Source organism: Elephas maximus, chromosome 2, assembly GCF_024166365.1.
Source record: "Elephas maximus indicus isolate mEleMax1 chromosome 2, mEleMax1 primary haplotype, whole genome shotgun sequence".
NCBI classification, from domain to species: Eukaryota; Metazoa; Chordata; class Mammalia; order Proboscidea; family Elephantidae; genus Elephas; species Elephas maximus.
The window spans coordinates 212,341,186-212,356,485 of record NC_064820.1 but is presented as its reverse complement, the minus strand read 5'-3'; the positions used below and the strand labels follow the sequence as shown (position 1 = coordinate 212,356,485).

The window sequence follows — 15,300 nt, the reverse complement described above, 5'->3', positions numbered from 1 at the left end:
TAAATCCCTAGAAATGGAATTGCTAACATATTATGTACATTTTTAATTAAAGTGGCTCTATGAATTTATACTCCTATTGCCATGCTTCATATTTTTATCCACAGTATTTTTAATTCTTGCCAACTTAGCCCTTTTGAAATGATACTTCATGCTGTTTTAAAAGCATTTCCTTGATTTTCTCTGAGGTTAAACATCCTTTCATGTTTATTGGCTACTTAGGTTTCCTCTTTTAGGAACTCCCTGTTCGTGTCCTTTGTATTCTACTTATTATTGCAGAAATTCCATATAGTCTAGATACTAATTCTTGTTTGTTTTACAATTACCTTTGGTATATTTTGTTGTATGAAAGTTTTTAATTTTAACATAGATTTATGTTATGTGGATTGTACTTTTTCTGTGGATTAAAAAATCCTTTCATATGCCAAGATAAAGGATTTTTCCCCTCTATAATTCCTTCTGGAAACCCTGGTGCCGTAGTGGTTAAGAGCTACGGCTGCTAACCAAAAGGCTGGTAGTTCGAATCTACCAAGCGCTCCTTGGAAACCCTATGGGACAGTTCTATTCTGTCCTATCGGGTTGTTACGAGTCAGAATCGACTCGGTGGCAACGAGTTTGGATTTTATAACTCCTTCCACATGATTTCAAGTTTAGCTTTTTCACATTGCAGGCTATAACCCATGGGTCAAATCCGGCCTGTCATTAGTTTTTATAGCTTTGCTGTAACATAGACACGCCCACATGTTTACGTATTATCTATGGATGCAAGGATAGGGGAGAATGAGACAGAGGCCCTATTGCCCACAAAGTCTAAAACATTTATTATCTGACCCTTTACAGAAAAAGCGTGTCTGTCCCTGATGTATATGATGATGTTGTTGCTATATGATACAAGGTAGGAAATCTTAAGTTTCCCGATTAGTCCATCCTTTCCCAACTGACTGAGAGCTATTTTATATACCAAGTTCCTATACATATCTGAGTCTGTTTCTGTACATTCTATTCTACAGTCTTTATTCTTCACTGTATTCTAGGCCTCTAACAGGGTCAAATCCTCTACCCCGCTCTTTCTCAAAACTATCCTGACTATTCTTAGCCTTTGCTCTTCCAAAGGAATTTTACATTCAGCTTGTCTAATTCCCCAAAACCTTCATGGGGATTTTCATTTAAATGGTATTGACTTAAAGATTAATTTAAGAGAGAGTTCACATCTTTCTGGTATTTAGTCTTTCTATCCATGAACAGAGCATCTCTCTCCATTCATTTGGGTCTTATGTCCTTCAATAAAGTTTTGTAAACTCCATAAAGATTTCAAAGTCTTTTGTTTTTATTAGCATACAGGAACAATAAAGTTTTAAATACTGTATATGTAAGTACATATATATTTAAAAACTTGCCAAATTATTTTATGAGTTCTAACAACGTGTGTAGATTTTCTTGAGTTTTCAACATACCAAATTTTTACTTTCTGCATTTGTTTGCAGGCTGTGCCCTCCTCCCATGAAGTATTTTTGTAAGTGTGCTATGCTAATTTTTTTTTTACTGCCATATGTAGAAGACGACTGGCATGGTAGCACTTGTGAAGGTTTCTGGGGGGGGGAGTGTGTGGGTGGCAAACAAATGCAGAAGGCATGCATTAACTGCATAAAAACACGATATACAATCGTATTATCAGGGAATGACTCTTTTGTTCCTCTTTTCCTTCCCAAAACTTATGCTGTGACAATTACATCAGCTTTCTTTTCATTTGTACATCATAATATAATTGACCCTTTTATCCCCAATGTTTCATGCTTTAAAATACCTCATCTGCCACACAAGGCTTCTTCTAGTTAGTATTTATCTGTTATTTTCAATTTCTCTATGCCCTTATGCTTTGGTTGTATCTCTGGTAAAAAGCTTATACTGCATTTTGCTTTATTACCCAATTTGAGTCTATCTTTTAGCTATAGGGACTTTTGCGAAATAGATTTTTAACCATACTGACTATAGTATATTTACATTTACTGTAATTACTGGTCTATTTAGGTTTATTTCTGCTACCTTATTTTGTACTACTTACTATGCTTTTTCGTGCTTGTATAGTTCCTTATGAAATATTTAACATATAACAAGACTAAAGAGTAATATGAGGAACATTCAGGTTTATCAAATCTTAACATCATGCCATATTTGCTTCAGAATTTTTTTCAGAAATAAAACATTCCAAATGACAATTGAAGTCTCCCCCTGCCTGATTCCTCCTTCCTGCAGGGAAACATGACCATGAATTTTTATTGTGTCCATCCACGCTATTATCTTTTAATATATTTACGTATCCATAAACAATACATAGCATTGTAGTTCAAGTTTTTAAACATACACCAGTTGCCGTACCAATTTACATTCCTAGCCACAGAGTATCCTAATTACATCTTGGTAAGGTCGTTTTTTTTTTTTTTTAAGGTCGAGCTTTAATCCCATATCTGTCTAGTTTTCTCAAGAACTTCACACCTGCAAACAATTCTTCTCTCTTCTGTATCATTTTTTCCCTCTCTACAGGATCATTCCTATGAGCACACAAACAGGCACACATTCCTATCAGCACACAAATCCCTTGGCCCAATAGCTCTTCCAATTATTGCCCCATTTTTGTTCCTTTTCACTGCAGTTTCTTGAAAAAGGTATCTTTTCACTCTGTCAATTCACACATTCCCCTCAGCCTAGTCCACCGGCTTTTATAAAAGTCATCAATTACTTTCACGTTACCAAATTCAGTGCCTATTTATATTTATCTTGACCTTGCAATGACATTCAACACAACAGTCCCTCTTTTTTGAAACATTATCTTCTCTTAGCTTCCATAACATTCCAGTCTTATCTCAGTAGCATTTTATTTTCAATTCTCCTTTGCCAAAGGCTCATGTTCAACTTAACTTCTAAAAACTGGATTAACCCCTAGGTTCTCTTCTTTTCTATGATATGGCAGGAACTAAAAGCTGGCCACTGAACTTATTCTTTCCTTCCTAGCTAGAGGACTGTAGCCAGCATATAACTGGCTGCTACTCTACATTTCCCAAAAGCTGTGTTAGCTGTGACCATACGACTATGTTCTCATCAATGGAATGTAAATAGAAGTGGTATATGCCACTTTCTGGCAGAGCCTTAAAGAAAGCTGATGTTTTTCCTCCATATTCTTTTTTCTTTACCATGGGCCAGAGGACTGAGGACAGGGAGGGCTGTGACCTGGCTTTGATAGACTGTATCCTAGGGGAAAGAGGAAAAACAAGATGAGAGAAAAATGATTCCTGAATAATCATGACCAGGAAACTTGGACTGTTATCCAAGAGAGGCATAAAAGTCTATCTTGATTCTATCTTAGGTTAGCCTTCCAACCTAACTCATTCATATATTACATGCACTCCCTAGGTGATCTCATTTAGTCCCATATTTTTAATCATCATTTATGTAAAACACTCCTAAATCTAGATCTGGAGTTTGACCTCTTTCCAGAATTCCAGTTAGTACATTCAACTGCCTACTTGACGTATCTACATAGATGCCCAAGAGTCATCTCAAACTTGATTCCACCTCCCCTAAGCTCTAAACCCAGTTTTCCCAGTCTTCCTTCACTTACATCACTTATTCAAGTCATGTTAGCTTAATCTAAAACAGTCCTTTCCCCTCCCAAGAAATTCTAGTCATAATGACCTTGTATCCGTTCCTTAACTACACCCAGTTCATTTCTGCATTAGGACATTTCCACTACCCATTCTCACTGGCTAGAATGCTGTTCTTCTGATCTTTGCCAAGCTGGTTTTCTGTTGTCATTCTGGTCTCAGTTTAAATTCCATCTCCTCAAACAAGTCTCTTGTTACTATCCAGATGCTGTCATCCAGTGATTTGTTACTACATCACTATTTAAATTCTCTGTACAGCACTTATCACTAGCTGATATTTTTCTCATTCACTCGTTCAACAAATATTTACTAAATGTCTAACTATATCACAGGCACACTAACCTAGGCATGGGGACTGTGAACAAAACCCAGCTTTCACTCTAACAAAATATATAGGAAAACAGACAGTGATAAATGCTGCAGAGAAAAATAAAGTAGGGCAAGGGGATGGGAGAACAGGGGGCAGCGACTGCAATTATAAATACAGTAAGAGAAAGCTTCATTGAAATAATAAAAAACCTATAGGAAGTGAGGGACCAAAATATGTGGATACCTGTGGGAAGAGGTTTCCGGGCACAAAGAACAAGTGAAAAGACCCTGAGGTGGGAATGTGCTTCACAACAAGGAGGCCAATATAAAAAGAGTAATGGAGAGGAAGGATAGGAGATGAATATAGAGAGGAAATGGTGCTTAGATGATGGAGGGTCACGTATAGGAAGCATTGGTGGGATATGAACAGAAGGTGTCACGTTATCAAGCAGCCCTGGTGGTGCAGTGGTTAACCGCTCAGCTGCTAACCGAAGGGTCAGCTGTTTGAACCCATCAGCCACTCTGTGGGAAAAAATTGTGGCAGTCTGCTACTGTAAAAGATTGTAGCCTTGGAAACCCTATGGAGCAGTTCTACTCTATCCCATATGGTCTGTATGAGTCAGAATCGACTCGATAGCAATGGGTTCGGTGGCATAATCTGACTTAGAATCAGTTCTGTTTTGAAACTATACTACAGAAGGGTGAAAGGAAGGAAACCAATTGAAGGCTATAACAAAATAATGCTGCTTCTTTGGTGTTCATAAAACCAGCTTCCTCTTAACATTTAAGCTAAGATTTGAATGACATTTCATCAGAGTACTTCCTTAAGTGCCCAAACTAAATACAGAGATGACTGCCTAGACCAGAGTGTCAATGGTCAGGGATGGTGAGAAGTGGCTGGACTTGGATATGCTCTAGTGTAGAACTGACAGATTTGCTGATGGATTAGATATAGAGCATAAAAGAAAGAAAGGTTCAAGAATGTCACTAAAGTTTAAGCCTGAGCAATTAAAAGGCCAGAAATGAGCTTTACTGATATGAGAAACAACTGATGAACAGGTTTAAAAGGTCTAAAACTATAGCTAAATTTTAGATACATTAAGTTAAAGATATGTCAGATAAGCAGGTGACAGTTAGATATATCAGTATGGGTTTAGGGAAGAGGATCCAGGCTGGAGATGTAAATTTGGGAGTCATCAACGCATTCAAAGGTATTTAAAGACTGGGTAGGATCCTAAACAGAACTGTCTCTCAGCTTCTATTCTTGCCACATCCAGTCTACAACAAGCATCGAGAATGGTATTTTTGAAAATATAAAATAAGATCAGATCACTCCTCTTCAAATTTTTTTAATTAACATCCTCTCTGCACTTGGAATAAAACCTAACCTTTTTACCATGGCCTATATAAAGCTCTGAATGATCTTAGCCTTGCATACCTCTCTATGTTCTAATTACTCGTCTTTAGTTTCTTGAATGGCACCAAGCTTTCTTGCTCCACGACCTTCGAATATGTTACTCCCTGTGCCTAGAATGCTCTTCATTGACCTCTATAAAGCAACCTCCTACTGATTCTTTAGCTCTAAGTTTCAAGTTCACTTGCTCAGGCCTTTCCCTGACATCCAACCAAAATATACTTTTTCTCTTAAGTGAATCTCTTTCATAACACTTAATTTATAAATATATATATAAACATACACATATATCTGTATTTATATCTACACACCACCACTCATCTGTCAGTTTGTTGTACTTTGGTGGCCTGCATATGGCTGTGATGCTGGGGGCTACACCACTCATATCTCAAATGCCAGCAGGGTCACCCATGGTGGACAGGTTTCAGCAGGGCTTCCACACTAAGAAAGACTAGAAAGAAGAACCTGGGAATCTATTTCTTAAAAAAACTGGACCGTGAAAATCTTATGAACAGCAGAGGAAAATTGTCTGATACAGTGCTGAAGATGAACCCCTCAGGTACTCAAATTATGACTAGAGAAGAGCTGCTAGAGTCAACCTTAATGATGTGGATGGAGTATAGCTTTCAGGACCTTCCTTTGCTGATGTGGCATAATTCAAAATGAGAGAAGAAACAGCTACAGAGAACGTGCAATGTAACAAGTATGAATGTAGGAAAATTTAAAGTTGGAAAAATGAAATGGAACGCAGAAACATTGACATGTTAGGCACTAGTGAGCTGAAATGGACTGATACTGGCCATTTAAATCAGACAATCAAATGGTCTACTATGATGGGAATGACAAATTTAAAAGGAACAGCATGACATTCATGGTCAAAAAAAAAACACTTCAAGTACTGTCCTGAAGTAAAATGCTGGAAGTGATAGGATAATATCCACACGTCTACAAGCAAGGTCGGTTAATATGAATATTACTCAAATTTACACACCAACCACTATGGCCACAGATGAAGAGACTGAACATTTTACCAACCTCTGCAGTCTGAAATTGATCAAGCATGCAATTGAGATGCACTGATAACTACTGGTGATTGGAATCCAAAAGTTGGAAACAAAGAAGAATCAGTAGTTGGAAATATGGCACTGAAGATATAAACAACACCGGAGAGTGCATTAAAGAATTCTGCAAGACCAATGACTTATTCCTTGGAAATACCTTTTTTCAACAACGTAAACAGTGACTATACACATGGACCTCATCAGATGGAATACAAGGGAATCAAATCGACTACATCGATGGAAAGAGTCAATGAAGAAGCTCAATATCATCAGTCAGAACAAGTCCAGGGGCCAATGCAGAATACACTCTCAACTGCTCAGGTGCAAGTTCAAGTTGAACTTAAAGAAAATTAAAGCAAGTCCACAACAGTTAAAGTACAACCTTGAGTATGTGCCACCTGTATTTAGAGATCACCTCAAGAACAGTTTTGACACATTAAATACTAATGACCAAAGACCAGACAATCTGTGGGATGACATACACAAAAAAAGCAAAAGGTCATTACAAAGACAGAAAAGGGAAAAAAAAGACCAAAATGGATGTCAGAAGTGACCCTGAAACATGCTCTTGAACACAGAGTAGCTAAAGCAAACGGAAAAAATGATCAAGTAAAAGAACTGAAAAAAAGAATTCAAAGGGCAGCTTGAGAAGACAAAGTATTATAATGAAACGTGCAAAGACTTAGAGTTAGAAATCTAAAAGGGAAGTACACACTTGGCATTTCTAAAGTTGAAAGAACTGAAGAAAATAATTCAAGCCTTGAGTTGCAATACTGAAAGATTCTATGGGCAAAATACTGAATGACACAGGAAGCATCGAAAGGAGATGAAAGGAATACAGAGTCGTCGTACCAAAGAGAACCGTTGACATTCAACCATTTCAGGAGGTAGAATATGATCAAGAACCGATGGTACTGAAGGAAGAATTCCAAGCTGGACTGAAGGCACTGGTGAAAAACAAGGCTCCAGAAATTGACAGAATTCCAACTGAGATGTTTCAACAAATAGATACAATGCTGGAAGTGGTCATCCATCTATGCCAAGAAATCTGGAAGACATCAACCTGCCCAACCAACTGGAAGAGATCCACATTTGCATCTATTCCAAAGAAAGGTAATGCAATAGAATGTGGAAATTATCAAACAATTATCATTAATATCACATGCAAGTAAAATTTTGCTGAAGATAAATCAAGAACAGTTGCAGCAGTATATCGACACTGAGCTACCAGAAATTTAGGCTGGATTCAGAAGAAGATGTGGAAGGGGAGATCATTGATGATGTCAGATGGAAAACACCAGAAAGATGCTTACTTGTATTTTACTGACTATGCAAAGGCATTCGATTGTACAGATCATAACAAATTATGGACAAATTATGAATAATAGTAATTCCAAAACACTTAATTGTGTACATGTAGAACTATACATAGACCAAGAAGCAGTCATTCATACAGAACAAGGGGATACTGCGTGGTTTAAAGGCAGGAAAGGCGTTGTGTCATGGTTGTATCCTTTCACCATACTTATTCAATCTGTATGGTGAGCAAATAATCTGAGAAGCTGGACTATGGGAAGAAGAACATGGCATTAAGACTGGAGGAAGACTTCTAAACAACCTGAAATATACAGATGACATAACCCTGCGTGTTGAAAGCAAAAATACTTGAAACACTTACTGATGAAGATCAAAGACTACAATCTTCAGTATGGATTACACCTCAGCACAAAGAAAACAAAAATTCTCAAAGCTGGACCAATAATCGACATCATGATAAATGGAGAAAAAACTGATGATGTCAATGGTTTACTTTACTTGGATCCACAATCAATGTCCATGAAAGCAGCAGTCAAGCGACTTATCTGTATTAGGCTGGGTTCTCTAGAGAAGCAAAACCAGTAATGCATATAAATAAATATAGAGAGAGATTTGTATCAAGGAAATGGCTCACTCAGTTGCAGAGGCTGTAACATACCAAGTCCATGGGTCAGGATAGAGGCTTCTCTTGATCCACTCAGTCGCAGGGGCTGGCAAACCCAAGATCAGCAGATCAGAGAGCAGGGCTCTTGCTCACAGGCTGTGAAGATCAATGAATCCCAAGATCAGCCAGCAAGACTGCAGGTAAGCTGCAAGCTCGAGACCCAAGAACCAGAGGTCAGACGAACAGGAGCCAGCTGCAGGATCCAGGATGAACAAAAGCTCCCGAGCCCTCTCAGAAGGTCTGCCCACACACCCAAGGAAACTCCCCTTCAACCGATTGGCTATTCACAGCAGATCCCCTCATGGGGGTGTTCACATATCAAATCTCAAAAGTGAAGTGACCACATCACATGACTGCCAAAACACTGAGAATCATGGCCTAGCCAAGTTGACACACAATCTTAACCATCACAGTATCAAAAAGCAAAACAAAACTTGTTGCCATCGAGTGAATTCCGACTCATAGCGACCCTACAGGACAGAGTAGAACTGCCCCATAGGGTTTCCAAGAAGTGGCTGATGGAATCAAACTGCCAACCTTTTGGTTAGCAGGCAAGCCTTAACCACTGTGTAACCAGGGCTCCAACCGACCTATACGAATCCAAAAAACCAAACCCAGTGCCATCGAGTCGATTCTGACTCATAGCGACCCTACAGGACAGGGCAGAACTGCTCCATAGAGTTTCCAAGGAGCGCCTGGCAGATCTGAACTGCCAACCCTTTGGTTAGCAGCCGTAGCACTTAACCACTACGCCACCAGGGTTTCCAAACAATCTATAGCACTGGGCAAATCTGCTGCAAAAGAACTTTTTAAAGTGCTAAAAGGCAAAGATGTCATTTTGAGGAATAAGGCATGCCTGACCCAAGCCATGACATTTTCAACTGCCTCATAGGCATGCGAAAGCTAAACAATGAGTAAGAAAGACTGAAGGACTGGTGTGTTTGAATTACGGTGTTGGGGAAGAATATTGAATATACCATGGACTACCAGAAGAACAAACAAATCTGTCTTGGAAGCACTTACCAATGATGACCAAAGGTTACAGCCTTCATTATCAATTACACCACAACATAAAGAAAACAGAAATCCTCACAACTGGCCCAATATGCAACGTCATGATAAACGGAGAAAGTACTGAAATTGTCAAGGATTTCACTTTCTTGGATCCACAATCAACACCCATGGAAGCAGCAGTCAAGAAATCAAATTTTGTATCGCATTTGGCAAATCTGCTGCGAAAGTCCTCTTCAAAGTGTTGAAAAACAAATATGTCACTTTGAACATTCTGACCTAAGATGTGCCTGACCCAAGCCTGGTATTTTCAATCACCTCACACTCATGAGAAAGCTGGACAATAATAAAGGCCAAAGAACTGACACATTTGAATTACGGTGTTGGCAAAGAATACTGCAACAACAGGCTCAAACACAGCAATTATTGTGAGGGTATTGCAGGACCCGGCAGTGTTTTGTTTTGTTATAAATAGGCTCGTTATGAATCGGAACCAACTGGAGGGCATCTAACAACAACATACGTGTGTAAATACAAAGTTTTGTTTGTTTATTGTCTGTCTATCCAAGCAGACAATAACCTCCATTAGTGCAGAGACTTTGTTTTGTTCATTGCTCAATCGTGAGGGCTTAGCACAGTGCCTGGCAGATAGATGGCACTCAGTAAGTGTTGTATAGAGACAACAATCTGTTGCGTTAAATTGCAATTTGCTTCACTATACTTGGGTTTTTTTTTTTTATTTTAATACTTAGAATGCTTTTATCCCCTTTAAAAAAACAAAAACAAAAACTCATCACTTCGACACTCTCAAATGAGAGCAATTACCTTAACAAAAAAGCTTCCTTATGCTATTTTACCAATTTCATTCATTCACCACTGTTTATCACCTGGCATCAGTTACTAAAACCCCAAAAACATACGGAAATTCTTTAATTTGCTTAGTCAAGAATTGAATGGAGCCTTAGAATCACCTCATTTTCAGTTGAGAGTAGTTAAGGAATTTTACCAAGCAGTGGTTTTTTTTTTTACAGTTAGTAGTAGAGCTATCATGTGCACCCAAGTCCTTGATTTAGTTTAGTGCTTTTTCCAAAACCCACCTATGCGCGGTACACTTTCTCTGAAGCAAGAATTGACACAGAGACACTACCATCAAAAGAGACTCACACTTGTTCACTTTGGAAATGTAATTTTAATGAAATACAACTTTTTTTTTTTTTTTACCCAGGATCAAGAACCAAGCTGTCTCTACTTAGAATGTGGGCAGTTACTACAACTGAAAATCAGATATATACGTAGTTTTTTATAAAGTTAGGTTTCCAGTGGTTAATAAACATGCTAAATCATCAAAAGAAGTAGTCCTCTTTATTAGCGAACTTTTAGCATAAGCTAAGTAATGTTATTTTAGAAACAGCAGTAGTCCTCCCGCCCTCTCCCCCCAGAAAATACGAAACTGGAAAATAGCACTAGTTGAAAAAAATTTTTCACGCGTTGCCTTTAAAAACAAAACCCTCAGTATTCTGAAATATCAGAGACTTCCTGTAACAAAGTACTAAACATATTTTCTTTTTTTTGAGGCATATTACGCAAATAAACCGAAAAGCTGCCTTTACGCAAGCAGGTATTAACTTCCACGGGTTACAGCAACACTCTTGTAGCAGCGCGACAATTTCTCTCTGACCACGCACGAGGAGGCCACTTTCTCCCTCCCAGCAAATTCCCGGAGCAGAGCAAGGGGTCTTTGCACGGAGGTCGAGCGGCTCAGTAAGAGTTTCGCAGCCACAGCGGAGAGAAGCCCTACTAGGCCCACCGCCCCTTTCCCCCTTCCCCCTTCGCCCTCCGCCCCCCGCCCCCCGCCGCCTCGGCGGCGCCCCTCAGCTACCTTTCCGCCGGAAGAAGGACATGGCGGGGCCCGGGTCAGGGCGGAGGGCCCGGGGGGACTGTCGCGGGGAGGGCCCGGCTCCCCTCATTCAGCAACTGGCCCGGACTTCCGGGTCTGCCTCAGCCGCCGCACTAGCCCGAAAACAAACCCTTCTTCCGGGTGTGGGCCCTACTGCCTCCTAGAGATGCCTGGGCAGTGCCTGCCGCCATATTATCAACAAGCCGCCCACCCGGAGTTCCGGTCCTTCCCCGCGCGAGGCTTCACGGGAGGCTGGGCGGCCGGCCCCGCCTGCGACTCTCTCCAGGGTGCAGGCACGTGTCCGCGTCGCTCACGTGACCTTGCGGGAGTGCGACCTGCGCCCATCTCCCGGAGTGTGGATGTTGAAGCAGTCGGCATCGTCAGCTCTGCTACGCTGCCGGTAGTGTAGATAATGGCTCCTACGCTGTAGACCCCATCTTTGCAAAGGAATCCTCCTGGAGCAGGATCCTTCCCGGAGCTCCCCGGTCCTTCGAGATAACGCGCGGCTCTTGGAGCGCTCTTCTAGAGGCTGGGCCACCAGTGCTACGCTCAGCTTAACCCCTCAGTGTTTTTCCGTTTGAGATTTTCTAAAATTAGACGCTGGCCGGCATGGACTGGCTTCAGCGTGCACCTCCAGCCCCTCCTCTCTTAAGGGGCTTCGATGTGTGCGAGAATCTTGGTGGGGAATAGGAGACGTGAACTGCTTCATGCAGCTCCGGTGAATTCTTTTGTCACAGTGACCTCGGAAATGAGAAAAGAGAAGTGGGCTTATTTTCATAAGGTGATCTCTGCGAATGCTGGAATTTGAAAGGCAAGCGCCAGTGAATCATCCTTCAAGTCTTCTTCAAATGTCATTTTCCCTGTGAATCTTCGGACCCTCACTCTATTCCTGTAGCAGTGAAATCAAGCCTCCACCCCTTTAGTATCTGTCACCACTCTCTTGAGTGCACTCTGCCAAGTAGAATAGGTCACTGTTTGTAGCCCTTAGCTCCTGCCAGGGAGGGAGCCAGGAAGATAGTGTGTCTGGTAGTAGAAGCTCAGTAAGTGTTGGCTCGATTTTTTTTTAGTTTTTATTGTGCTTTAAGTGAAAGTTTACAAATGAAGTCAGTCTCTCATACAAAAATTTTTATACACCTTGCTAACCCGCCGAAAACCAAACCCAGTGCCGTTGAGTCAATTCCAACTCACAGTGACCCTATAGGACAGAGTAGAATCGCCCCATAGAGTTGCCAAGGAGTGCCTGGTGAATTCGAGCTGTCGACCCTTTGGTTAGCAGTCGCAGCACTTAACCACTGCGCCACCAGGGTTTCCATACACCTTGCTGTGTACTCCTAATTGCTCTTCCTCTAATGGGACAGCACACTCCTTACTTCCACTCTCTCTTTTTGAGTCCATTCAGCCAGCTTCTGACGCCTCTGCCCTCTCATATCTTCTCCAGGTAGGAGATGCCAACATAGTCTCATGCGTCTACTTGATCCAAGAAGCTCTTTCTTCGCTAGCCTCATTTTCTATCCTGTTGTCCAGTCCAATCCCTGTCTGAAGAGTTGGCTTTGGGAATGGTTCCTGTCTTGGGCTAACAGAAGTTCTGTCTCTGGGGTTCTTCTAGTCTCAGTCAGATGATTAAGTGTGGTTTTTTAATGAGAATTTAGGGTCTGCATCCCACTGCTCTTCTCCCTCAGGGTTTCTCTGTTGTTCCTTGTCAGGGTAGTCATCTGTTGTAGCCAGGCACCACCTAGTTCTTCTGGTCTCGGGCTGATGTAGTCTCTGGTTTATGTGGCCCTTTCTGTCTCTTGGGCTCATAATTACCTTGTGTCTTTGGTGTTCTTCATTCACCTTTGCTCCAGGAGGGTTGAGACCCATTGATGCATTTTAGATGGCTGCTTACTACATTTAAGACCCAGATGCCACTCTCCAAAGTGGGATGCAGAATGTTTTCTTAATATATTTTATTATGCCCATTGCTTAGATATACCGAGACCATGATCCCCAAACCCCTGTGCCTGTTACACTGGCCTTCAATGCATTCAGTTTATTCAGGAAACTTTGCTTTTGGTTTAGTCCAGTTGTGCTGACCTCTCCTGTATTGTGTGTTGTCTTTCCGTTCATCTAAAGTAGTTCTTATCTGCTATCTAGCGAATACCCCCTCCCTCCCTCCCTCCCTTCCCCCTCTCGTAACCATGAAAGAATATTTTCTTCTCAGTTTAAACTATTTCTCGAGCTCTTATAATAGTGGTTTTATACAATATTTGTCCTTCTACAACTCACAAATTTCACTCAGCATAATGCCTTCCGGATTCCTCCACGTTATGATACGTTTCACAGATTCTTTGCTGTTCTTTATCGATACGTAGTGTTCCATTGTGTAAATATAAAAAATATATATACCGTAGTTTATTGATCCATTCATCTGTTGATGGGCACCTTGGTTGCTTCCATCTTTTTGCTATTGTACATAGTGCTGCAGTGGACATGGATGTGCACATATCTGTTCCTGTAAAGGCTGTTATTTCTCTAGAATGTATTCTAAGGAGTGGGATTGCTGGATCATATGGTAGTTCTGTTTCTAGCTTTTTAAGCTCCAAATCGATTTCCAAGGTGGTCGTACCATTTTACATTCCCACCAGCAGTGTATAAGTGTTCAGTCTCTCAACAACCTCTCCAACATTTATTATTCTGTGCTTTTTGGATTAATGCCAGCCTTGTTGGAGTGAGATGAAATCTCATTGTAGTTTTGATTTGCATTTCTCTAATGGTAATGATTGTGAGCATTTCCTCATGTATCTGCTAGCTACCTGCATGTCGTCTTTAGTGAAGTGTCTGTTGATATCTTTTGCCCATTTTTTAACTGGGTTATTTGTCTTTTTGTAGTTGTTTTTGTTGTATCATGTAGATTTTAGAGATCAGAAGCTGATCAGAAATGTCATAGCTAAAAACTTTTTCCCAGTCTGTAGGTAGCCTTTTTACGCTTTTGGTGAAGTCTTTGGATGAGTATAGGTGTTTGATTTTTAGGAGCTCCCAGTTATCTAGTTTCACTTCTACATTGTTAGTGATGTTTTGTATACTGTTTCTGTCACGTATTAGGGCTCCTAACATTGTCCCTATTTTTTCTTCCATAATCTTTATCATTTTAGATTTCATATTTAGGTCTTTGATTCATTTTGAGTTTGTTTTTGTGCATGGAGTGAGGTATGGGTCTTGTTTCATTTTTCTGCAGATGGATATCCACTTATGCCAGCACCATTTGTTAAAAAGATGGTCTTTTGCCCATTTAACTGACTTTGGGCCTTTTTCAAATATCAGCTGCTTATATGTGGATTGATTTATGTCTGGATTTTCAATTCTGTTCCATTGATCTATGTATCTGTTGTTGTACCAGTACCAGGCTGTTTTGACTGTTGTGGCAGTGTAATAGGTCCTAAAGTCAGGTAGAGTGAGGCCTCCCATTTTGTTCTTCTTTTTTCGGGAATGCTTTACTTATCCGGGGTGTCTTTCCCTTTCATATGAAGTTGGTGATTTGTTTCTCCATCTCATTAAAAAATGTCGTTGGAATTTGGATTGGAATTGCATTGTATCTATAAATGGCTTTTTGTAGAAGAGACGTTTTGACAATGTTAAATTTTCCTATCCATGAGCTAGGTACGTTTTTCCACTTACACAGGTCTCTCTTGGTTTCTTGCAGAAGTGTTTTTTAGTTTTTTTGGTGTAAGTCTTTTACATCTCTGGTAAGATTTATTCTTAAGTATTTTATCTTCTTGGGGGCTACTGTTAATTGTATTGATTTGGTGATTTCCTCTTTGATATTCCTTTTGTTAGTGTAGAGGAATCCAACTGATTTTTATGTGTTTATCTTGTATCCCAATACTATGCTGAACTCTTCTGTTAGTTTCAGTAGTTTTCTTGAGGATTCTTTAGGGTTTTTGTGTGTAAGATCGTGTCATCTGCAAATAGAGATACTTTTACCTCTTCCTTGC

At 40.3% G+C, this 15,300-nt stretch overlaps 1 protein-coding gene across 2 annotated transcripts in view; it reads right to left on the bottom strand.

Moving 5' to 3' along the window:
- The window catches only part of AKAP10 (A-kinase anchoring protein 10), a 196,493-nt gene extending 184,960 nt beyond the window's left edge, over nt 1-11,533 (bottom strand). Inside the window, exon 1 of one of the 2 annotated variants that reach the window (XM_049874621.1) lies at nt 11,312-11,533. In XM_049874621.1, coding sequence (XP_049730578.1) covers nt 11,312-11,399 — 88 coding nt within the window. In that variant the 5' untranslated portion in view covers nt 11,400-11,533. The remainder of the gene's footprint in view (nt 1-11,311) is intronic. The other variant, XM_049874620.1, reaches the window with a different exon arrangement.
- Between the last annotated feature and the right edge of the window lie 3,767 nt (nt 11,534-15,300).